This window comes from Oncorhynchus masou, chromosome 23 (assembly GCF_036934945.1).
Source record: "Oncorhynchus masou masou isolate Uvic2021 chromosome 23, UVic_Omas_1.1, whole genome shotgun sequence".
Classification (NCBI taxonomy): Eukaryota; Metazoa; Chordata; class Actinopteri; order Salmoniformes; family Salmonidae; genus Oncorhynchus; species Oncorhynchus masou.
In genome coordinates this window covers 36,892,970-36,918,475 of record NC_088234.1, presented here as the reverse complement: position 1 = coordinate 36,918,475, position 25,506 = coordinate 36,892,970, and the positions used below count along the sequence as shown (strand labels likewise).

The 25,506-nt window shown below is 40.6% G+C and overlaps 1 protein-coding gene across 2 annotated transcripts in view; it reads right to left on the bottom strand.

Annotated features, from left to right (window-relative positions):
• Window positions 1–1,575: 1,575 nt before the first annotated feature.
• Window positions 1,576–25,506, bottom strand: part of wdr11 (WD repeat domain 11) — a 175,160-nt gene continuing 151,229 nt past the window's right edge. For both annotated transcript variants that reach the window (XM_064931970.1, XM_064931971.1), the window contains 6 exons: window positions 24,442–24,537; window positions 7,857–8,022; window positions 7,179–7,276; window positions 6,792–6,937; window positions 6,288–6,367; window positions 1,576–5,866 (listed from right to left, as the gene is read on the bottom strand). In XM_064931970.1, coding sequence (XP_064788042.1) covers window positions 5,685–5,866; window positions 6,288–6,367; window positions 6,792–6,937; window positions 7,179–7,276; window positions 7,857–8,022; window positions 24,442–24,537 — 768 coding nt within the window. In that variant the 3' untranslated portion in view covers window positions 1,576–5,684. The remainder of the gene's footprint in view (window positions 5,867–6,287; window positions 6,368–6,791; window positions 6,938–7,178; window positions 7,277–7,856; window positions 8,023–24,441; window positions 24,538–25,506) is intronic.

Below are 25,506 nucleotides of genomic sequence, written 5' to 3'. Positions count from 1 at the left end.
TGATGATCCTCAGGCTGCTGTCCTTACTAATGGGCTAAGGTCAAATAGCTTCTCTATACACAGAGGTACCATACAGGGCTGTCCTTTATCCCCCCTCCTCTTTGCACACGTTATGGAACCACTGGCCGAGGCCATCAGATTAACGCCTGCTATACAGGAGCTGCTCATTGGTGATGTTCACCATAAAATAAGCTTGTATGCTGATGATGTCCTGATATTCATCTCTAGTCCCGAGACTTCAATTACATCTCTTATTAATATTATTTAATTATTCTGCAAATTCTCAGGCTACAATATTAACCCTTCTAAGTCAGAGGCTATGCCACTTGGTAGCCTACACTCTGTACCTAATACTTCTCCCCCCTTCCCTTTTAAATGGTCTCCCTCAGGTTTCATGTATCTGGGTATATTCGTAACTCCTAAATTCCAGCAAATGTACAAAGACAATTTTGTTCCCTTGTTTGATACAGTAAGACAGGATCTGGAGCGCTGGACCTCTCTCCCGATTTCTTGGTTGGGTAGAATATCTCTCTTGAAAATGAACATTTCACCTAGACTACTTTACCCAATCCAAATGATCCCAGTATTACTCTCCAATAAGGTAATAAATGATGTAAATGGATGGCTAAGTACCTTTATATGGAGTAAACGCAAGCCAAGACTTAAGATGGCAATACTGCACCTGCCAAGTTCTATGGCGGCAAGGACCTGCCCAATATCAGGTTCTATCAATGGTGTGCCCACCTTTGTTATATTTCTGACTGGATCAGAAATTAACAAGCAAGCAGTTAGCATGGGCTAGCAATTAGTAGACCAGGGCAAGCTAGCAGTTAGCAGACCGGGTTAGCAAGCAAGCAGTTAGCAAGGGCTAGCAGTTAGCAGACCGGGCAGGCATGCTAGCAGTTAGCAGACCAGGGCCCGGCAGTTTATCAGTTAGCAGACCGGGTTTGGTATTTGCTCTGGGATGGAAACGCTAGCCAGGAGTAGTCATCCGGGACTGCGGTTAGCTAGTTGTGAAGATCCAGATGAAAATGCTTAGTTTGCGGTATGAATCCGTGGATAAAAATAACAGGTCCGTTATGCTCTGGTTAGAGTCACGTTGTTCGAACTGGCGAGAGCTTTCCGAGCTGAAGGTTAGCTGATGACCGCTAGCAATGGTTTGCTGACTGATATCTGGTAGTTAGCTGGCTAGCTTCAGTTGAGGGATTCCAGATCCGAAGTAAATATAAATACTTTAGGAGAAAAAAACAGATCCACGCCACATTAGGTGAGGCAGGTTGCAGGAGAGTATTTAGATGAGGTTTAGCAAAATATTTTAAAGGATAGGCGACGAAAAATATGTAAAACGATATATACAAGGGACACGACAGGACAAAGACGTCCGACTGCTACGCCATCTTGGATTAAATGTCCTGTAATTCATCTCACGTGTAGTGGTCATTCATTGATGTACTGAAGGGATTTCCCAAAAGTATTCCAGTCTGTCCATGGCTGTTTGATGCACTTTTTTACTCACTCTGTCTCTCTCATAGTGTAACAGTGCCCTCATGTGATCAGATAGAGAGAGAGACACAATATAGGTAGACACTTTTAATGCTTTTATTGCTATCCATTTTCATTTTTTTTCCCAGAACAAGATTTATAAAGCGGATGTGAGGGTCACTCAGTGTAAACATGAGACGACAAGAAAAATAGGCAAAGCTTTTCCATTTTTGACACCGTCAAAATTATAATTGTCTTCAATCAAAACAAAAAGGCAGATTTTTTTCTATTATGTAGTTAATGTCTACGGTCACATACAATAACCCCTTAAAAGGCAGACAGTTGTTCTCTAAAGTTTAACAACAAAATGAAACAAAGCAGCAGTTGTTCATTCAAATCTACTTTAAAAGACACCAGAAGGAAGGGGTACAGTAGCCTCATTCCAGGTCCGTTTGTGCTGTCTTGCCAACTCCTATGGGCAGCAGTGGCAAGACAGCATAAATAGATTTGGGACCAGGCTAGGGGTACAGTGGGGGCCAATATTACTTAGACACTACTGTAGGACATGATTAGATCAAAATAAACAGTATCATAAACTGATTGGATCTTTTAGACCATAGAAATAGTAAACCATAGAAATATAATCTATGGTTTGGACTCTAGTCCATTTCAGGCATAATGGAAACGAAAACTCTAAACACACTGAACCTACATGACATGGATATGTGGGAACTAAGCCCTGTGTAATCCTCAAAATAAGCGTGGGTTACCATAGTGACATTGTCTAAGGTGGTCAACAACATCCCAGACTAGAACAGCACTCACGTGTTTCGGCAACAGAACGACACACGGATTTAGTTACAATATCACGTCTGAACAAGAAAACATAATACAAGTGCTACTAAACACAGAATTACTTTTCATGTACATCATTCACATATTTTTTTGTATATATTTTTAAAATAATTCATTTCTTTAATAGTTTTGACTTTGAACAAGACAGATGAGGCAAGGGAAAAAAAACAATATTTTACCCGCACTCCTAACACCCTATACGGAAGAGTTGACATGGGATTGGTCGTTTTTGGTGAGTGGTTTAAGAGCTATACAGTTTTTGGTATGTGGGTGTGAGTCAATGGTTAGACTGGTTTAGCCTATTGATACAGTTGAAGTCGGAAGTTTACATACACTTAGGTTGGAGTCATTAAAACTCGTTTTTCAACCACTCAACAAATGTCTTGTTAACAGACTATAGTTTTGGCAAGTCGGTTAGGACATTTACTTTGTGCTTGACCAAAGTAATATTTCCAACAATTGTTTACAGATAGATTATTTCACTTATAATTCACTGTATCACAATTCCAGTGGGTCAGAAGTTTACATACACTAAGTTGACTGTGCCTTTAAACAGCTTGGAAAATCCAGAAAATTTATATCATGGCTTTAGAAGCTTCTGATAGGCTAATTGACATAATTTGAGTCAATTGGAGGTGTACCGATGGAAGTATTTCAAGGCCTACCTTCAAACTCAGTGCCTCTGCTTGACATCATGGGAAAATCAAAAGAAATCAGCAAAGACCTCAGAAAAAAAATTGTAGACCTCCACAAGTCTGGTTCATCCTTAGGAGCAATTTCCAAACGCCTGAAGGTACCACGTTCATTTGTACAAACAATAGGGAGCAAGTATAAACACCATGGGACCACACAGCCGTCATACCATTCAGGAAGGAGACGCGTTCTGTCTCCTAGAGATGAACATACTTTGGTGCGAAAAGTGCAAATCAATCCCAGAACAGCAGCAAAGGACATGGTGAAGATGCTGTAGTATCTATTTCCACCGTAAAATAAGTCCTATATCGACATAACCATTCAAAGGCCGCTCAGCAAGGAAGAAGCCACTGCTTCAAACCGCCATAAAAAAGCCAGCTTAAAAAGACAGACTATGGTTTGCAACTGCACATGGGGACAAAGATTGTACTTGTTGGAGAAATATCCTCTGGTCCGGTCTGATGAAACAAAACTAGAACTGTTTGGCCATAGTGATCATTGTTATGTTTGGAGGAAAAAGGGGGAGGCTTGCAAGCCGAAGAACACCATCCCAACCGTGAAGGGTGGGGGTGCTTTGCTGCAGGATGGACTGGTGCACTTCATAAAAGATGGCATCATGAGGCGGGACAATTATGTGGATATATTGAAACAACATCTCAAGACATCAGTCAGGAAGTTAAAGCTTGGTCACAAATGGGTCTTCCAAATGGACAATGACCCCAAGCATACTTTCAAAGTTGTGGCAAAATGGCTTAAGGACAACAAAGTCAAGGTATTGGAGTGGCCATCACAAAGCCCTGACCTCAATCCCATAGAATATTTGTGGGCAGAACTAAAAAACCGTGTGTGAGCAAGGAGGCCTTTACTACCCTGACTCAGTTACACCAGCTCTGTCAGAGGGAATGGGCCAAAATTCACCCAACTTATTGTGGGCAGCTTGTGGAAGGCTACCCAAAACATTTGACCCAAGTTAAACAATTTAAAGGCAATGCTACCAAATACTAATTGAGTGTATGTAAACTTCTGATGCATTGAGAATGTGATGAAAGAAAAAAAAACTGAAATAAATCACTCTGCTATTATTCTGACATTTCACATTCTTAAAATAAAGTGGTGATCTTAACTAACATTTTACTAGAATTAATTGTCAGGAATTGTGAAAAACTGAGTTTAAATGCATTTGGCTAAGGTGTATGTAAACTTCTGACTTCAACTGTACTTAGATGCAGTTTGTGGATCTTTTAGAATGCAACCCTACAGTATGCGACAGGAAGTATTTGCTGATTGGCTCATTTTAGTCCTGAGCCTGGTACTAGCCAATGCCATGCTCCTGATGAGGGAGGACTTTTAGTGATCTTGACAGAACAGCAGTCAACTTCATGCTGACTGTCTTTTCTGGTCCACTAGAATGATTTGCTAAACATGATATTTTTTTTATATTTTAATGAGACATCCTCATACTTCACACATCAGAAAACACACAATAAAACTGACATCTTATGTCCTTATAGGGAAAAGCTGGAGATCAATCTGCAATCCAACTGTTGAATACTTCATGCCCACATTTTATATATTAACCAAGAAGCCCTTATAGCTAACAGTGGTCAAATCCTCTCTTCTGTGTAGGGGTATAATATACTGTGTCTGTTAGCGCAAACAATCCTGGCTAACTAGACTAGAGAAAGAGCCTCATCAGTGTCCCTTCTGTAATGCAGGGACAAGTTGATGAATGCAGTCCCCTGTGCTAACTATGCCTGGCTTTGGTCAGTCTTAATAGAGCTGCTCTATACCACCTCCTCTCAGTCACGAAACAGCAGACCAGGGCTCACATACTACCACAAATGCTTGACTGAGCTTGCCTGTTGCAATATAACCAATAGATACATCTCAACCGTGCAAACCACGCTCATCTGGCACTCCAAGCAGGCTAAAGCAAACACTCAAAGTATTTGAAGGATTTCAAATAGTATTTGAACCCAGGTCAGGTACACTGTGTGGGTTGTATGGGACATTGGTCTGCTTCATGTCTGAGCTACAGGGAATGGAAACTCACTCGACCTTAATGTCATTCATTCAAACATTTAAACATTAATTTACACTAACACCAGCATTAAATAAAAGGGAATGCATAATGCAGAATGTTGAAGGATAAAAGGTTGTGCCACTTTTAACTGCTTTAAATGGTAATAGCAGTACATCGACAGTCAGCAAACTTTGATTGAATCTTCCACGGAAGAGTCAGATTGTTAAAAAAAAACTCAAAATAAAGCTAACTGACCATTCAAAACCTCAAATCAATCAACAAAAACTGATTATAATCTCTTAATCTGCTCTTAATAACCATAAATTGATGCATTAGATGAATGTCTGCATTTGCTGTACGAGTGAGTGTGTGGTTCCATTTGGCCTGCCACTGGGGGAGAAATCGACATGCATACACATACACTGATCACACAAAAGCATATTCACAGACATGGCAATCTCCAGTGACAAACACTTCCTCTCCTCTCCCCCTAAATTGCCCCTAGAACACTGATCCAAGATCAGTTTTGCATTTTCACCTGTAATAGTTACAATTAGGAGGGGGTGAGCGTTAAGCTGATCATAGATCTTTGCTTATGGGCAACTCCTCCCCTCTGCTCCACACTCAGGGATCACTCAGTGTTCTCCAGGCCTTCCGTTTCCTCGGGCACTGCCCCCTCTCCCTGGAAGAGTTCTTCCAGCAGTTGCTCTCCGGCACCCCCTGCCCGCGATGCCCAGAACGCGGCGCTCTCCCTCAGGCCCAGGGTGCGCAGTAGTCGGGCGTAGTCCACGAACGCAGCCCCGATCAGCTTATGTGGCGACACATAGGTCAAGGAGAAAACACTGGGAAACAGACAAACCCCAATGCACAGTAAGATCTGGTTGGATAAAGGAGGTGAAGTGTTTAGCCTGTAGTTGAGTGTTAACACTTCTGGCTCTGCACATACTGTGTACCACAACCCCGGACGGAGACTGGGGTTCAATCACCGCCTGTTTCACCTATTCATCAATCTCCCTCTTCTGTCTGAATTAAAACATCAAAGTACAAAAGGTAGTGTGGTGTCCACTCTTCAGGTAAAGAAAATAAAGCATGTGAACTGTACTATAAAAGGTACAGTAAGTCCATTCTGTTCCAGACTGCTGTAGTATTAGACTAGACAAACTTTGTGAGAAAGATTGAGAATAACCTGATTAGCACAGCCAGACTGTATGATGTCTTGACTTTGAAAGGATATTGGTGGAATCGTTGGCCTCCATCACTCCGTACTTCAGACAGGCTTCAATGAAGAGTGCCGCACGGTCAAAGTACCTCATGCTGTCACAGTTGAGATTGATGGATGGATGGGAGAAAGAGGTAGAGAGACAGGAGAGAGAGAGGGGGGGGTGGGGGGGGAGAGACATCAGAGAGAGGTGTGCATCATCACAACTTTCATGTCTCTGTTTTTGAAGCTTCACGTCAACCTGCCAGCCACACGCCTTTCTAAGGTGTCATGGGGAGAGGCACATTAAAATGCAGGCTGCCACTGAGACAGCAGGTCTACTTACACAGAGCAGATCAATATTGAATGTGGCGAGAGAAGCAAGGTAGGAGAGCACCACCACACTTTTGAAAATGCTCAAAGTTAGACAATGAGGACCAATTTGGAGTGATGGAAAACACAGAGCTGAGCAAAAAGCAGAATAAAGTCCCAGAGGAGCTGATAACGGGGAACATGAGAGAGAGAGGCTGTTACTGTTACCTTTGTAGCATCTCTCCTACTTTATGGAAGCAGCCCAAGGATAGCAGCACTAGGATGGCCTTAGACTTCTGGTTGACCTGGGGGGAGCAGAGGTGCTCTGCCCAACGCTTTAGCACGTCTGAGCTCTCTGCCGGGTTCAGACGCACCTGACACACAGTTGCAGGCACACACGCATACAGAGGCACACATAAGCGATCAAGTTATAATTTCAATTATGTGTTATAGGCTTTATCTGAACTACCACTACATTTTATATTACTGTACAGTCTTGATTTGCAACGAACCATCTCCTTGACTCCAGCCCAGCAATATGATTTGAGAGTTTCTCTGGCCATAATACTTTAAATGGGATACTGATGATGGACAGATGAGTGAAAGATAAGTTACCTTAGCCAACCAGGCAGCGCGGTTCCACTCCCCATAGGTCTGCAGGTATCGGCATGCGTCCGCAGCCTTGTCAATCAAACACAGCAGTTGCACTCCCTCTGACAGACGGGAGAAAAAGAGAGACAGAGAGAGTGATGGAGTGTGTGAGATGAGGGGGGTTTAGGCTTGATTACTAAGGGAAGCTATAACTGTACTACAAGGACTTTTTTATGGGCTGTGGAGTTAAATTACCTGTTATGTGAGCTGCAGAAGGGGACCGTGGTAATAATACACTACATCATAATACACTCAACACACTACCTACTCCATAGAACAAGAGGTGGGGGTGTGCAATAGCAGAGGCTCTGCCTAGGCTGGTCTGGGTATTAGAGCCAAGGTTGGAAGAGCCCATGGCATACACCACAATGGTACCACAGTTGAAACAATAGTCTCTTTGTTGCCACCTGCGTAGATATACAGTATAATACTAGAGTGACTGACATCATCAAACTTAATGGAACAAGTGTTCTATTTAGCATTATGGCCACCAGTACATGCCAGATTGCCTTTGGCGATCATGATTGTGACCACCAGTTTGATGGTGCTCTGGGAGGGCAGCTTAGAAATAAAATACTAGAGTGGCAGATGTCATATACCTTCCATAAACTAGTTATATTCAATTATACGGCTTCCAGTTACCTGCCAGTTTGCCGTTGGCGATCATGTTGGTGGCCACTAGTTTGATGGTGCTCTGGGAGGGCCCTGAGGAGGTGATGGTGGTCACCAGACACGCCTTCAGTGAGTCACAGTAGTAACTGGGGTTGTCAGCACTAGTCTCCAACAGCAACTGCACCGCTCTGTCCGTCTGAGGGAGAGAAGACAGGAGAAGAAAAATGTTAGAAGATTGTTATTTTAAAGGAGGCACTGCCTCCCACAGCTTGCAACTCTTTTCTTTCTTAATTGGGGATAAAGACCATGAGAGAGAGACAGGGAAGTTGAAAGAGGGTTTGTGTCAGAAGTATTGTGTTTCTTTGAGTTCTCTCGTCTCACTGTTCTTTATTCAATGTCTGTGATGCCTACCATTGTCCAGTGACAACTGCAAAATTGACAGTGTATTGCATATGTTTTTGGGCCATCTCTGTTATGTTTGCAATGTCTTTCTTTTGTGGACTCCAGGGAGACCAGCGGTCGCTAGGGCCAAGGCGTCAGCTAATGGAGATCCAAATAAAGAACAAAGAAAATAGGTGCAGAGAGTGAATGAGAGGAGAGGGGGAAAAAACAGTAATGTATACCTTTAATCAGGTAAAGAATGGTGGCCATACACTATGGACCAGTGAGTAATTGATCAGTAGTTAACATAAACATGTTTAGGATCTCCAGACTTCCAAGCATAAAGTGCATTTGGAAAATATTCAGACCCCTCGACTTTTTCCACATTTTGTTAAGTTACAGCCTTATTCAAAAATTGATTAAATTGTGTTTCTCTCGTAAATCTCCAGACAATAGCCAGACAATGACATAGCAAAAACAGGTTTCTAGAAATTGTAGCAAATGTACATAAAATGTATATAAAAAAAGAAACGTCCCTTTTTCAGGACCCTGTCTTTCGAAGACAAGTAAAAATCCAATTAACTTCACAGATCTTCATTGTAAAGGCTTTAAACACTGTTTCCCATGCTTGTTCAATGAACCATAAACAATTAATGAACATGCACCTGTGGAACGGTCGTTAACTTCTTATGGCTGGGGGCGCTATTCTCACGTTCGGATGAAAAGCGTACTCAGAGTAAACTGCCTGCTACTTAGGCCCAGAAGCTAAGATATGCATATTCTAGATTTGGATAGAACACACACTGAAGTTTCTGAAACTGTTTGAATGATGTCAGTGAGTATAACAGAACTCATATGGCAGGCGAAAATCTGAGAAAAATCCAACCAGGAAGTGGGAAATCTGAGGTTTGTAGTTTTTCAAGTGATTGCCTATCCAATATAAAGTGTAACATTTGGTCTGATTGCACTTCCTAAGGCTTCCACTAGATGTCAACAGTCTTTAGAACGTTGTTTCAGGCTTCTACTATGATAGGGGAGCAAATAAGAGCTGTTTGAACCAGTGGTCTGGCAGGGTATCTGTATGGTGGCTGAGCGCAGTACTCAGATTATCGCATGGTGTGCTTTTGCCATAAAGCTTTTTTGAAATCTGACACAGTGGTTGCATTAAGGAGAAGTTTCTCTTTAATTCTATGCATAACAACATGTATCTTTCATCAACGTTTATGATGAGTATTCCTGTAAATTGATGTGGCTCTCTGCAAAATCACTGGATGTTTTGGAGGCAAAACATTACTGAACATAACGCGCCAATGTAAACTAAGATTTTTGGATATAAATATGAACTTTATCGAACAAAAAATACATGTATTGTGTAACATGAAGTCCTATGAGTGCCATCTGATGAAGATCATCAAAGGTTAGTGATTAATTTGACAAAGCCACCATACTGCTCGTTCTGTGCGTGATTTCCTGCAAGACAGGAATGTTAGTGGTCTGCCATGGCCAGCGAAGAGCCCGGGTCTCAATCCTATTGAGCATGTTTGGGACCTGTTGGATCGGAGGGTGTGGGCTAGGGCCATTCCCCCCAGGGATGTCTGGGAACTTGCAGGTGCCTTGGTGGAAGAGTGGGGTAACATCTCACAGCAAGAACTAGCAAATCTGGTGCAGTCCATGAGGAGGAGATGCACTGCAGTACTTCATGCAGCTGGTGGCCACACCATATACTGACCTTTGATTTTGACTCCCCTCTTTGTTCAGGGACACATTATTAAATGTGTTAGTCACATGTCTGTGGAACTTGTTCAGTTTATGTCTCAGTTGTTGAATCTTATGTTCATACAAATATCTACACGTTAAGTTTGCTGTGAGAGGACGGCTCTTTTTTTGCTGAGAGATGTGTGTGTGTGTATCTATAAAAACTGAAACATTTACATAAGTATTCAGACTCCTTACTAAGTACTTTGTTTTAGTACATTTGGCAGTGATTACAGAATCGAGTATTCTTGAGTATGATGCTAAAAGCTTAACACACACGTGCAGATCCTCTCAAGCTCTGTCAGGTTGGATGGGGAGCGTCGCTGCACAGCTAATTTCAGGTCTCTCCAGAGATGTTCAAATGGGTTCTATTCCGGGCTCTGGCTGGGCCATTCAATGACATTTAGAGACTTGTCAAGAAGCGACTCCTGTGTTGTCTTGGTTGTGTGTTTAGGGTCATTGTCCTGTTGGAAGGTGAACCTTCACCCCAGTTTGAGGTCCTGAGTGCTCTAGAGCAGGTTTTCATCAAGGATCTCTCTGTACTTTGCTCATTCCCTCGATATGACAGCCCGCTTGGAGTTTGCTAAAAGGCACCTAAAGACTCTCAGACCATGAGAAACAAGATTATCTGGTCTGATGAAACAAAGATTGAACTCTTCGGCCTGAATGCCAAGTGTCACGTCTGGAGGAAACATTGCACAATCAATAGAGTGAAGCATGGAGGTGGCAGCATCATGCTGTGGGTATGTTTGTCAGTGACATGGACTGGGAGACTAGTCAGGATTGAGGGAAAGATGACCGAGACAAAGTACAGACAGATCCTTGATGAAAACCTGCTCCAGAGCGCTTAGGACCTCAGACTGGGTGAAGGTTCACCTTCCAACAGGACAGCAACCCCAAGCACAAAACCAAGACAAAGCAGGAGTTGCTTCGGGACAACTCTTTGAATGCCCTTGAGTGGCCCAGCCAGAACCTGGACTTGAACCTGGCTTAACATCATCCACATCCAACCTGACAGAGCATGAGAAGAATGGGAGAAACTCCCCAAATACAGGTGTGCCAAGCTTGTAGCGTCATACTCAAGGCTGAAATTGCTGCAAAAAGTGCTTCAACAAAGTACTGGGTAAAGAATCTGAATATCGATGTAAATGCGATATTTTGATTTTAAATACATTTGCAAAGAAATAAAAAAGGTTTTTACGTTGTCATTATGGGGTATTGTGTGTAGATTTGGGCTGTTGTGGTGACCGTATTACTGCCACACCGGTGGTCACGAGTCATGAAGGCAGTCAAATTCCACATGACCATTTAGTCACGGTAATTTGGCTTCTCCAAGCTCTGATGCTGCTAATGGTCATTAGTAGCCAACCAAATTTGCTAACCGCCTGGTACTCAGCACTCTATTGTCCATCTAATCACTATGACATCAATGCAAATGCCATCAAAAATCTAATCAAACACTTCATGAGAGTCCATGAGGTCATGTTGCACAATATTTCTATAGGCTATGCAATTGTGCGAGAAAACATATTGATGGCCTCTCTTAAAAAGATAAGGATCCCATCAGCTTTCTATAGGCTAGGCCTACTGTATTTATTTCTCAACTTTCCTAATATTAAGCAAATATAAAGCACATTGCTTATATTTTCAACAGGAGTATAGCCTACCTGGCTGGCATGAAAATGAACCACAGGAGAAGTGTCCTACATTCGCTATTTAAGTGCAGAGATGACATGTATTTTTTCCCCTGCCCCTGTTTCAAGTCAGGTGCATGCTAATGGTCAATTCTAAATTAAAACGAGCTTCACACATATATTATTTAGTATATGTAAAGCCAAGATTAAATCAAGAATAGTCTGTTGGGTGACAAAATTAGCCTATCACTTAAAAATGTAAGGGAACTCCCCCTTGAAATGGACAAAAATTAATGGCAACATATTGGCACTGTAACAACCATATACACGGTGTCCAATACCACTCAATTCGGCATCGTTTCATTCAAAGTTGATTGCAAATGCCATACAGCAAATGCCAAGTTTAACACTGCAAAAATCCAACAGATGGCGAGTGCGCTCCACCGTGATTTCTCATATTGCAAATGTAACACAAGTCAAGTCCCAAAAGTACAATTTTGAAAAATTGAACATTTTTTCCACAACTTCTCACCCACTTATCAAAAAAAGTGCTTTCTGGACCGTTTTTGGAAATTCTTTCGATTTCTTTTGTCAATAACACATGTATAAGAGCTGTATCAACATACTTTAGTCATATTTTATTATCATCATTTAAAAACAAACTTGTGCATAAGGCATATGTTTTGTCCATTTGCAATATGATTTCATAGGAAGTCAAAGTCAAGTCACTTTTTTATAGACCAAATGCCATAAGAAATGTCCAAATGCAATTTGAAAGATTTGAAAGTGTCAAATCAGGATGTTATGTCCATTTGCCATGTATGATCAATGGAAGTCGGTTTACAAACCCAAAAGTCAGTGAACCATGTCCAAAAGGCATTTATACTGCCAAAATGATATATAGCACTATGTTAAGCCATGAATCAACCTAGATGGTCTATTTGTCATGTATGATGAGGGAGAAGTGGGACTGTTGTTTTTTTACCGATTTTTATAAAAACGTCCAAAATGACAAATGACTATTGGATGGGCACGGGTGGGGGGTGAATGTCATTTTGGTGATGGTACCTCACTGTTTAAACATATTGCAAATGGACAAAAGTCAGCCAGCAAGTCAACGTTCATCAGTCAATTAGATGTCATTCTGACACCAAAATGATACAAACTGACACCACACCAACATTTTCCAACTCGTTTAGAAGCCAACTATCACATAAAACCTTCTAGAGCCACATAACTCACCACACACTATCGACCTGAGCTCTAGAACAGGTTTCTGAAGTTTCAGAACTCTCGGTCTGATGGTTCTTGAACTGTTCGAACAAAGGTAACTATTGCAGGCACTGTCTGTCTCTACGCACCACACTGTGTCCCCCCGTCCAAGCTGTGTGTGTGTGTGAGAGAGTTTTTCTTGGAAATTTTATGGGAGATATGACTGATTTACAGTTCATGAGGGTTGCCTAATCGCACATATGAAGTTTTGGAAAGATCTGACTTTTTTAAACCTTCGAAACAGCCCCTATGACACCATTTATGGCACAGGAAGCGAAAAGTAAACACATATCCTCATGAGGGTAAGTTTTTACAGAATCCTGAGTTTTAAGACTATACGTTAAGAACTGACTGATTTACACAGGGTTGAATTCACTATTTCTACCAAACATCAGTTATATAGGTATGGAAAAACACTTTTAGGGTGATTTTAACCACTTTCGGTTGCTTCAGGAAGCTTAGAATCAACACAGGTAGACGTCATAGTGGCCTGATGGACTGTCATCGAAGACAGGTTCATAAGGCATTATTAACCCACATAGGCTCTAGGTTGAATTTAGGGGAGCAGGCAATGTATTCCTATAAGGAGAGATGTCATTGTAATCTGTGAGATCAAAAAAAAGCCAAGAGAGTATGGTAATGCCATTGCAGCCTCTGTGTCTTTAAGCACTGCACTTTGTCACTACATGTGTGTATGTGTGTGTGTGTGTGTGTATATGTGTGAGAGAGATTTTCTTTGACATCTGTTGGGAGGAATGATTGACTTACAGTTCATGAGGGTTGCCTAATCACACATATACATTTTTGAAAAGATCTGACCTTTTAACCCTTCGAAACAGCACCTATGACACCATTTTAAGGCACTTCCGGTTGACACAGGAAGCTGAAAGTGAACTCATATCCTCCTTGCGGTAGGCACTTATAGAATTTTGAGATATAAATATTTACGTTAATAACTGACTTATTTATGGAGGGGTTAGTGAGTGTGTGTTATTTCAGAAAATCACAGAAATCTTGCAGAGCTCCGAAGCACACTTGAAAAAGATGTGTGAACACATTGCAACTGGATCTGTAATTAAAAAAAGAGAATATATATATATATATATATTTGAACATCACCAATTTGACATTGTATGATTTCTCTTAAATGACGATAGATAAATGGCTGGTTCTTTTTGTATTGACACCGTAGCTTCATTTACTTTGACGTGAAGCGGAAATATTATTGCTCTATTTTCATTTTTCGACCTTCAATCCCAGAAAAAATGTCCATAACTCAAAAAACGTTGAGGCATAGACGCCATCTTGTTCGGGGCCAACTGCCCATTATGCCAAACCTATGCTCACCAAGTTTCGTCTTCAAAATATTTTCCATTTAGGAGATCAGGCCACGTAGTGATTGGTGATGTTTTGTACATTTGCAATATGATTCCATACGCCCTCTTGTGGGATTTACCGGGAGAGCGGAAAAATGACCAAAATGTGAACATTTTATAAAAATGGAAACCGAATGCCCGAGAGAGTTCGTTTGATGACTTCCTGGAAGATCCGGCCCGACGCCGTTTTTCGAATTTTAGAAACGTTGTCGGACGTCTAGTAAGGGACCGTATATTTGCAATGTGGACTTTCTCACTAACCATATGGTGAATGTCAAACTGTTCCCTTAAGGTATGATATGTTATCACTTGTGAATGATTAACAGGTTAAGGCAAGAAACAATATTATTATAATTATTATTTTTGATAATTACACGTTTTGATAAGGTTTGTATCGCAACTAAAGTGGCCAAATAAATTCTTAATAAAAAGAAGCACATTAATCCACTTTACAATACTGTATGCAGCACGAGTTTCAAGTTTTGGGAAGATAATTTTCACCATAAAAATGCATAACATGCATAATCACATATGTGGTAAATTTTGATAATGGTGTTTTCCCGCTAATGGAACATTCACGCTTATAGCCTAGTGCCGTGTGTGCAACGATGCGCTTATAATGTGAAGAAAGTGTAATAGTTCAACAATTTCAGCTAAACTTTCTGATCTGTTGCGTCAGCCTCATTTCGCAAAATACTTTTTCAATTTTTTTTTAATTATAGTGGTTGTGTTAATTTGGGATCATCGCATCCCACAACTGTCCCAGATTATGTTTGGAATATTTATTTCTCGCACAGAATAGCTCAACTTTTGTACTATGGGGATAGTAGATTGACATAGGCTAGTGCTTTTGCTGTCTTCAGGCCTACTCATCTTGTTGGCTGACAAAAAGTAAATTTGGACAAATCTTAAAATATCTTCAATATGCACCTCGGAATTGGATAAGGACACGGGCAGTTGCGTCCCCGATGTGTCCGTCTTCACTTGTAGCCTGTGAGAAAGACCAGATGATGTGATGGAGCTGTGTGATTGAGGTGAGTGGTGCTTCGGAGCAGGCAGCACACAGGGAGAAGGGCTGCAAGAGGCATAGATTTTTTTAGGGTGCATTATGACCAGACAAAGGGGATGCCGCTGGGAAATTTGAGGCATTATCAAGTGAGATTGACGGAAACTCCAAGACTGTTGGACAAGCATTCCAGGTGACTACCTCATGAAGTTGTTTGAGAGAACACCAAGAGTTTGCAAAGCTGTCATCAAGGCAAAGGGTGGATACTTTGAAGAACCTCAAATATAAAACATAATAATGAGTGTGAGTTGTCGTCACAACCAGACTCGGGTTGTTTGACTCTTTATGCAGACATCTTACATACAGTGCCTTGTGAAAGTATTCGGCCCCCTTGAACTTTGCGACCTTTTGCCACATTTCAGGCTTCAAACAAAGATATAAAACTGTATTTTTTTGTGAAGAATCAACAACAAGTGGAACACAATCATGAAGTGGAACGACATTTGTTGGATATTTCAAACTTTTTTAACAAATCGAAAACTGAAAAATTGGGCGTGCAAAATTATTCAGCCCCCTTAAGTTAATACTTTGTAGCGCCAACTTTTGCTGCGATTACAGCTGTAAGTCGCTTGGGGTATGTCTCTATCAGTTTTGCACATCGAGAGACTGACATTTTTCCCATTCCTCCTTGCAAAACAGCTTGAGCTCAGTGAGGTTGGATGGAGAGCATTTGTGAACAGCAGTTTTCAGTTCTTTCCACAGATTCTCGATTGGATTCAGGTCTGGACTTTGACTCTCCGTCCCAGTCTCAGGTCTTTTGCAGACTCCATCTGGTTTTCTTCCAGAATGGTCCTGTATTTGGCTCCATCCATCTTCCCATCAATTTTAACCATCTTCCCTGTCCCTGCTGAAGAAAAGCAGGCCCAAACCATGATGCTGCCACCACCATGTTTGACAGTGGGTATGGTGTGTTCAGGGTGATGAGCTGTGTTGCTTTTACGCCAAACATAACGTTTCGCATTGCTGCCAAAAAGTTCAATTTTGGTTTCATCTGACCAGAGCACCTTCTTCCACATGTTTGGTGTGTCTCCCAGGTGGCTTGTGGCAAACTTTAAACAACACTTTTTATGGATATCTTTAAGAAATGGCTTTCTTCTTGCCACTCTTCCATAAAGGCCAGATTTGTGCAATATATGACTGATTGTTGTCCTATGGACAGAGTCTCCCACCTCAGCTGTAGATCTCTGCAGTTCATCCAGAGTGATCATGGGCCTCTTGGCTGCATCTCTGATCAGTCTTCTCCTTGTATGAGCTGAAAGTTTAGAGGGACGGCCAGGTCTTGGTAGATTTGCAGTGGTCTGATACTCCTTCCATTTCAATATTATCGCTTGCACAGTGCTCCTTGGGACGTTTAAAGCTTGGAAAATCTTGTATCCAAATCCGGCTTTAAACTTCTTCACAACAGTATCTCGGACCTGCCTGGTGTGTTCCTTGTTCTTCATGATGCTCTCTGCGCTTTTAACGGACCTCTGAGACTATCACAGTGCAGGTGCATTTATACGGAACCTTGATTACACACAGGTGGATTGTATTTATCATCATTAGTCATTTAGGTCAACATTGGATCATTCAGAGATCCTCACTGAACTTCTGGAGAGAGTTTGCTGCACTGAAAGTAAAGGGGCTGAATTATTTTGCACGCACAATTTTTCAGTTTTTGATTTGTTAAAAAAGTTTGAAATATCCAATAAATGTCGTTCCACTTCATGATTGTGTCCCACTTGTTGTTGATTCTTCACAAAAAAATACAGTGTGGAAATGAAATGTGGCAAAACGTCGCAAAGTTCAAGGGGGCCGAATACTTTCGCAAGGCACTGTATAAAACTTTATTTGTTCATCAACAATTGTGAATAACTCACAACGGGTTATTGAGAAGGGTGTGCTTGAAAGGATGCACATAACTCTGCAACGTTGGGTTGTATTGGAGAGTCCGTCTTATATAATTTTCCACACACAGTCTGTGCCTGTATTTCGTTTTCCTGCTAGTGAGGGCCGAGAATCCACCCTCACATAGGTACATGGTTGCAAAGGGCATCAGGGTCTTAACAGTGTGATTTGCCAAGGTAGAATACTCTGAGCGCAGCCCAATCCAGAAATCTGGCACTGGCTTTCAATGAAATTAAATTTCCACAGAACCGCTTGTTGCAATTTCGATGAGGCTCTCTTGTTCAGATATCTGTAAGTGGACTCGAGGCAGGGTATGAAAGGGATAACGAATCCAGTTGTTTGTGTTATGCGTTTTGGAAAAGTACCTGCGTAATTGCACACCCAACTCACTCAGGACAGTCGTGTGAGAAACGTCATCATCGTGCAAGCGGTCAGACAAGTGAAAATTATGGTCAGTAAAGAAAACTTTAAGCTTATCTCTCAATTTCAAACAAACGTGTCAATACTTTGCCCCTTGATAACCAGCACACTTCTGTATGTTGTAAAAGAGTTACATGGTCGCTGCCCATATCATTGCATAGTGCAGAAAATACACGAGAGTTCAGGGGCCTTGCTTTAACAAAGTTAACCATTTTCACTGTAGCGTCCAAAGCGTCTTTCAAGCTGTCAGGCATTGCCTGGGCAGCAAGAGTCTCTCAGTGGATGCTGCAGCGTACCCAAGTGGCATCGGGAGGAACTGCTTGCATGTGCGTTACAACTCCACTATGTCTCCCTGTCATGGCTATTGCGCCATTAGTACAGATAGCAACACATCTTGACCACCAAAGTCCATTTGATGTCACAAAGCTGTCCAGTACTTTAAAAATATCTACTGTTGTTCTGTTTCCAGTGATATTCAGAAGAGGATGTCTTCCTTAATTGACCCCCCATAAACGTAACGGACATATACCAGTACCTGTGTCAGGCCCGCCACGTCTGTTGACTCATCCAGCTATAAAGCACTGGCTTGTATGCAAAGCAGTAATTGTTTCAAAACATCTCCTGCCATGTCACTGATGCATCGTTAAACAGTGTTGATTGATGAAGGCATTGACTGTATAATTCTTTGGGCATTTTCCTCCCGCATTGTCCCAGCAATAAACACGGCAGCAGGATTAATTAAGTCCTCCACAAAAGTATGGGGCTTGCCTGTCCTAACCACTCGGTAGCTCACCATATAAGACGCTTCTAGCCCCTCCTTATTAATGGTATCTGTTGCTTTTATACATGTCTTACTACTCAAGTCCTAATACTCACTCAAAAAACTCCAGTGGCTTATTTTTCAAATTTTCATGTTTAGTTTCTAAATGTCTGCGCAAGAGCGAAGGTTGCATTGAGTTGTGAGATAGTAGTTTTGCACATAACACACTGTGGCTGAGGAAAGGCACTACTCCCAATATAAGTGAACCCCAAATCAATGTAGTTCTCATAATATTAGTGCCTCTTCGATGGTCCAACGTCCCTGTCTGTTTTTCGGTGCTTTCTCGGCTAAGGGGCAGTAGTTCTTCGGCTGCATCAGATTCACAACTGTCAGTGTCCATGCTAGCTGGACAAAGAACAAATGTAGAATTACTGATGCTAGCATTGGATATGCTTGTGGAAGCAGAAGAACTTGTGTCGTCGACAGGTGCAGGTGTATTACTGCTCCGAGTAGCAGTACTACCAGTAGAGCTGGTATATGTCTATGGATGCGGGCCCAACTTCTTTTTAACCATTTATCAATTTTCGAGCAAACGGAATGAGCAGCAGCTACGTTTGGCGACATACGGACCGTAGAATTCCTGCGAGAGAGTAACGGTTAATGTGATTGGATGTTAATTATTTGACTTGGCTACCTGTATTTGACATTGTGTTGTTATTTTGCTGAACACTAGATTGCTTATTTTTGGGGGGCAGTGAAACGAGGCTACTCAGGCGATAACAAAAAGCTCACCCAAATGTTTGGCCTTTTTGGAAAACATAAATGGATTGTTTGAAAATCTGAAGAAAAAACACATTGCGTGTCGTGAACCAGTTTCAGAAAGCTGATTGAGGACTATTACTGATGTATGTGTTTGTTATTATAGATTAAATATCTTTTTTCTTTCTCACCCATCTACAGACAACACCCCATAATAAACAAAGTGAAAACATGTTCTTACATTTTTGCAAATTTACAAAGGGGTCGAATACATACTCAAAACATTTCAGCTATAAATTTTTATTAATGTACAAATTCCTAAAAACATAATTCCACTTTGACAATATGGGGTATTGTGTGTAAGCCAGCATCAAAACATCTCAATGTAATAATTTGTAGATACAGGCTGTAACACAACAAAATGTGAAAAGGTCAAGGGGTGTGCATACTTTCTGAAGGCACTGTATGCTATGGGCTGCATGATGTGACTATTGATCATTTAAAAAAGTCAGGGGGAAAATGCATGTGTTTGAAATTAGATAAGATTTTAAATTTAGAATGACTCATCATGCAACTGTCAGAACAGGGGAAGTAAAACATTAGTTTTTTTTTTTTTAAATCACCCATTAGCACTTAAATAGCGAATGGATTGCGGTTTGTGATTCATTAATTTTCATTAAAGCCAGGTAGGCTACTCCAGTTGTATTGCGAAGCAATGTGCCAAATTAGCAATTGAGAAATAAATATAGTAGCCTAGCAATAGAAATCTGGGATCCTGAATTTGACAGTCCCTTACAGGCAGCTCAGTGGCATGTAAAATTCGGTATTTCATATTACAATAAGCCTACACCTACTGTAATATAAAAATGGTATCAACGCAAGTACTGTACACAGTACAATACCGTAGAATGAACTGTATTATACTGTAAAAACAAATGCCACTGTAATCAGAATGAATGGATGAATGAAATTAATTGAGGGGAGAGGTTTGTATTTCACAGTATTTTACTGTAATTACAAGAGATTGGTAAAAGCAAGTGTTTACACATTACATCATATTAATAAATTGTTGGTGTTTTACTTCACTTGCATTTCTAGAGGCCTTAAAACCTCTCTGGGATATTCGGGATGGTAGCGTCCCACCTGCCAACAGCCAGTGAAAGTGCAGGGCGCCAAATAAAAAAAATCTCAATTAAAATTCCTCAAGCATACAAGTATTTTACACCATTTTAAATATAAAATTCTCGTTAATCCAGCCAGTGTCTGATTTCAAGAAGACTTTACAGCGAAAGCACCACAAACGATTATGTTAGGTCACCACCAAGTCACAGAAAAACACAGCCATTTTTCAGCCAAAGAGAGGAGTCACAAAAAGCAGTAATTTGGATAAAATGAATCACTAACCTTTGATGATCTTCATCAGATGACACTCATAGGACTTCATGTTACACAATACATGTATGTTTTGTTCGATAAAATACTTAATTATATCCAATATTGGCGAGTTATGTTCAGTAGTTCCAAAACATGCAGTGATTTTGCAGAGAGCCACATCAATTTACAGAAATACTCATAATAAATATTGATAAAAGATACAACTATTATACATAGAACTTTAGATAAACTTCTCCTTAATACATCCGCTGCGTCAGATTTAAAAAAAATATTTTACGGAAAAAGGACACCATGCAATAATCTGAGTACGGCGCTCAGACCAAACAAGCCAAAAAGATATCTGCCATATTGTGCAGTCAACAGAAGTAACATTATAAATATTCACTTACCTTTGATGTTCTTCATCAGAATGCATTCCCAGGAATCCCAGTTCCACAATAAATGTTTGATTTGTTCGATAAAGTTCATAATTTATGTCCAAATAGCTCCTTTTGTTAGGGCGTTTGGCAAACAAATCCAAACGCGTGTATAAGTCCAGCCGAAAAGTCCAAAAAGTTATATTACAGGTCGTAGAAACATGTCAAACGATGTATATAATCAATCTTGAGGATGTTTTTATCATAAATCTTCAATAATGTTCCAACAGGAGAATTCCTTTGTCTGTAGAAAAGCAATGGAACGCAAGCTAACTTTCACATGACCGCGCATCATGAGCTCGTGGCAATCTGCCAGACACCTGGCTCAATCCCCTCTCATTTGGCTCCACTTCACAGTAGAAGCATCAAACAAGGTTCCAAAGACTGTTGACATCTAGTGGAAGCCCTAGGAAGTGCAACATGACCAATATCCCATGGTATCTTCGATAGGCTACGAGTTGAAAACCTACAAAGCTCAGATTTCCCACTTCCTTGTTGGATTTTGTTATACTCACAGACATCATTCAAACAGTTTTACAAACTTCAGAGTGTTATCTTTCATAATATACTAATTATATGCATATACGTTTTAAAGGCTGAGTAGCAGGCAGTTTACTCTGTGCACCTTATTCATCCAAGCTACTCAATACTGCCCCCCAGTCACCAAAAAGTTAACAAAGGCTTCCAAAACTGGCAGTGACTACAGACCAAAAGAACATGGCAAAACGTCTCAACCATTTAAGGTTTAAGACTTGCTGCCACTCCAATCTGTACCCTAGACGGTGACTTCAGAAAAGTATTCATACCCCTTGACTTGTTCCATATTTTGTTGCGTTAAAGCCGGAATTAAACATGAATTAAAATGAGATGTTTAGTCACTGGCCTAAACACAATAACGGCCCATAATGTAAAGTTTTTTTTTACAAATCCATAAAATATGTAAAGCTTAAATGTCTTGAGTCAGTAAATATTCAGCAGCTTTGTTATGGAAAATCAAAATAAGTTCAGGAGTAAAAATGTGCTTTAACAAGTCACAAAATAAATTGCATGGACTCACGTCGGTGTGCAATAACAGTGTTTAACAGGATTTTTGAATGACTACCTCATCTCTGTACCCCCCACACACAATTATCTATAAGGTCCCTCAGCGAGCACTGAAATTCAAACACAGATTCAACCACAAAGACCAGGGAAGTTTTCCAATGCCTTGCAAAGAAGGGCACCTATTGGTAGATGTGTAAAAAAGAAGAAGATTGAATTGAACATCCCTTTGAGCATGGTAAAGTTATTAATTACACTTTGGATGGTGTATCAATACACCCAGTCACTACAAAGATACAAGTGTCCTTCCTAAATCAGTTGCCGGAGAGGAAGGAAACTGCTCGGGGATTTCACCATGAGGCCAATGGTGACTTTTAAACAGGTACAGTGTTTAATGGCTATGATGGGAGAACAGAGTATGGATCAACAACATTATTGTTACTTCACAATACTAACCTAATTGACAGAGTGAAAAGAAGGAAGCCTGTACAGAACACAAATATTCCAAAGCATGCATCCTGTTTGCAACAAGACACTATAGAAAAAGCGCAAAACCTGTGGCAAAGCAACATTTTCTTCTGAATACAAAGTGTTATGTTAAGGGCCAATCCATTGCAACACATTACTGATAACCACTCTCCATATTTTCAAGCATAGTGGTGGCTGCATCATGTTATGGGTATGCTTGTAATCGTTATGGACTGATGTGGATAAAGGATACAAAATAAATGGAATGGAGCTAAGGACAGTCAAAATCCTTGAAGAAAATAAGGTTCAGTCTGGTTTCCACCATACACTGGGAGATTAATTCACCTTTCAGCAGGACAATTTTCGCTCCAACCTCAGATGATACTATAATAACCTAAAATGCAAGGCCAAACCCTTGCTTACCAAGAAGAAACTGAATGTTCCTGAGTGGCCGAGTTACAATTTGACTTAAATTTAAAATCTATGGCAATACCTGGAAATGTCTGTCGAGCGACGATCAACGACCAATATAACAGAGCTTGAATAACATTGAAAAGAATAAGGAGCATGTTGCACAATCCAGGTGTAGAAAGCTCTTAGAGACTTACCTAGAAAGACTCACAGCTGTAATTGATGCCAAAGGTGCTTCTACAAAGTATTGACTCGGGGGTTTGAAATGCAGAATGAATATTTCTGCATTTCATTTTCAGTACATTTGCAAAGAAAATAAAATACATAAGAATTTGTTCTTAACCGATTTGCCTAGTTAAATAAAAAATGTATATATTTTTTAATTCTCTCTCACGGGTGCAATAAATATAGCCTCTTACAAGGCATGCATCAAAAAATGTGAATACGACAGAAAGAACAATACCATGCGCCCACTAGTGGTGAAAAGGTTTTTGGCACTCCAAGATACGGTACTGTATCCTGTGGGGTGGAATTACAGTACCATTAGAAATTGAATAATTCTATCCCCAGCCACAAAATGTACCATCATTTACAGTATGCTGCAGTAAAAAAAAATATATATTTTACTGTTGATAATACCCAACATTACTGTATAAATTACAAATCAAATCACATTTTATTTGATATAGTGTATAGAAATGTTCCGCAATAACTGGGCTTATAAGAACACATTTCATTCCACGCATCAACAAGCTATTTTAGGAGCTGGCTCTCACTGCGCGACATGTGCTATTCTGCTGAAAACCAATGCCAGGGGTCTCCAAACCTGTTCCTTGAGCGCTAACCCTCCTGAAGGTTTTCGCTCCAACCTCAGATGATACTAACCTGTTTCAGCTTATCAACCAGCTAATTATTAGCCTCACATTCCAAAATGTGTTCCAATGGCATGAAGTGTTTGATTTGATTTTTTATTATATTTGCATTGATGTCAGAGTGATTAGAGGGACAATAGAGCGCCCGGAATACGAGGCCATTAGCAACTTGAGGTACTTTAGCAAGTTTGGTAGGCTACTAATGACCATCAGTGGTACGAGTGGTGGCATTCATACAGAACGCAGTTTTGGAGTAGCCTTGTCACCGTAACTCAGCGGTCACGTAGAATTTGACAACGGTCATAACTGGCAACTGCCGGTGAGGCTGTGATACGGTCACCTTAACAGCCCTATTGGCGTGTCTTCAATCTCCACTGACAGGGGTGTTGGAGGGAAAGAGTGCAACACTCATCCCTGTCCATCAGGCTCCACTCAGAGTGGAGGCTGGGAGAGAAGGTGTGAGAGAAAGAGGGAGCGAGCAGAAAAGAACAGTGTGTGCTTTGTAAATATTTTGTGTATGAAAGACAGACTGCAGTATATGTTCTTCTGCAGGTGTGCTCAGGCGTGAGTGTGTGTGTACAAGTGTTTGTGTGCAAAATAGAGATTTAGTCTGAAAGAAAGAATACAGTATATTGTATTTGTGTGTGCATATGACAACTTCTACAGAAGCCCATACAGTAGTGTAAAGACAGTAGTACTGACCTGTCCCAGCAGGAGGAGCTGGTCAGCACACTTCTTGGTGTGTTCATAACTGGACCTCTTCACCTCCTGTAGATGGACTCGCTCCAACTGGAACCTCTGTTACAACACAAAGAGAGCGAGATTTAGAGATGAGAGAGAAAGAGGACGAGATGGAGAGATTATTATTTAACCTTTACTTATCCAGATTCGTATCATTGAAATAAAAATCTATTTTACAAGAGAGACCTGTTTCAAGATGGCAGCCATCAACAGTTACTAAGGTTACACACATATAGAGTAAAGGTACATTCAATTACGTTACAAACAAAACATAGCAAACGCAATCCTCAAATCACGTGGTACGAGTCGCAATCACAATTGTCATCTACATATTTATCGACCAACCTCCTCTTAAATTCCCGAAATATAATTTTTTTTTGTATGAGAGACAGGAGATGGAGAGTAAGAAGGTAAAGGGATAGAGACTAGGTAAAGAGAACATTACATTTTGTTTAAATATTCAAGAATCGTTATTCTATTGCACTGCCAAGCTCCATCAGACATTTATATTCCGCACCAACCCATCACAATGATTGCATTTAATGTTCACTGCAGGATAATTGATACAACTCAGACAAATGCATGAAAGTGTTTTCAGAACAAAGAAGAAAAGTAATAAAATCTAGAATTACATTGTCTAGTGGATAGACTCGATGGATTTTCCAAAACACAAGAGCTATTCAGAGTATTATAAGAGGACTGAGGAGAAGATACTGGGCAGAAGAAGTGCTGTGTACCATACAGTACCTAGTTAAATAAAGGATAAATAAAAATAAATAAAATACCAAAGTTCTCTATGACAACTAAGGGGATAGTGCTAAACACACATGTTCACTGCAGGTAAATGTAGTGTTCAGAACATGTCTTATCCAGAGCGACTTACAAATTGGTGAATTCACCTTATGACATCCAGTGGAACAGCCACTTTACAATAGTGCATCTAAATCATTTAAGGGGGGGGGGGGGGTGAGAAGGATTACTTTGTCCTATCCTAGGTATTCCTTAAAGAGGTGGGGTTTCAGGTGT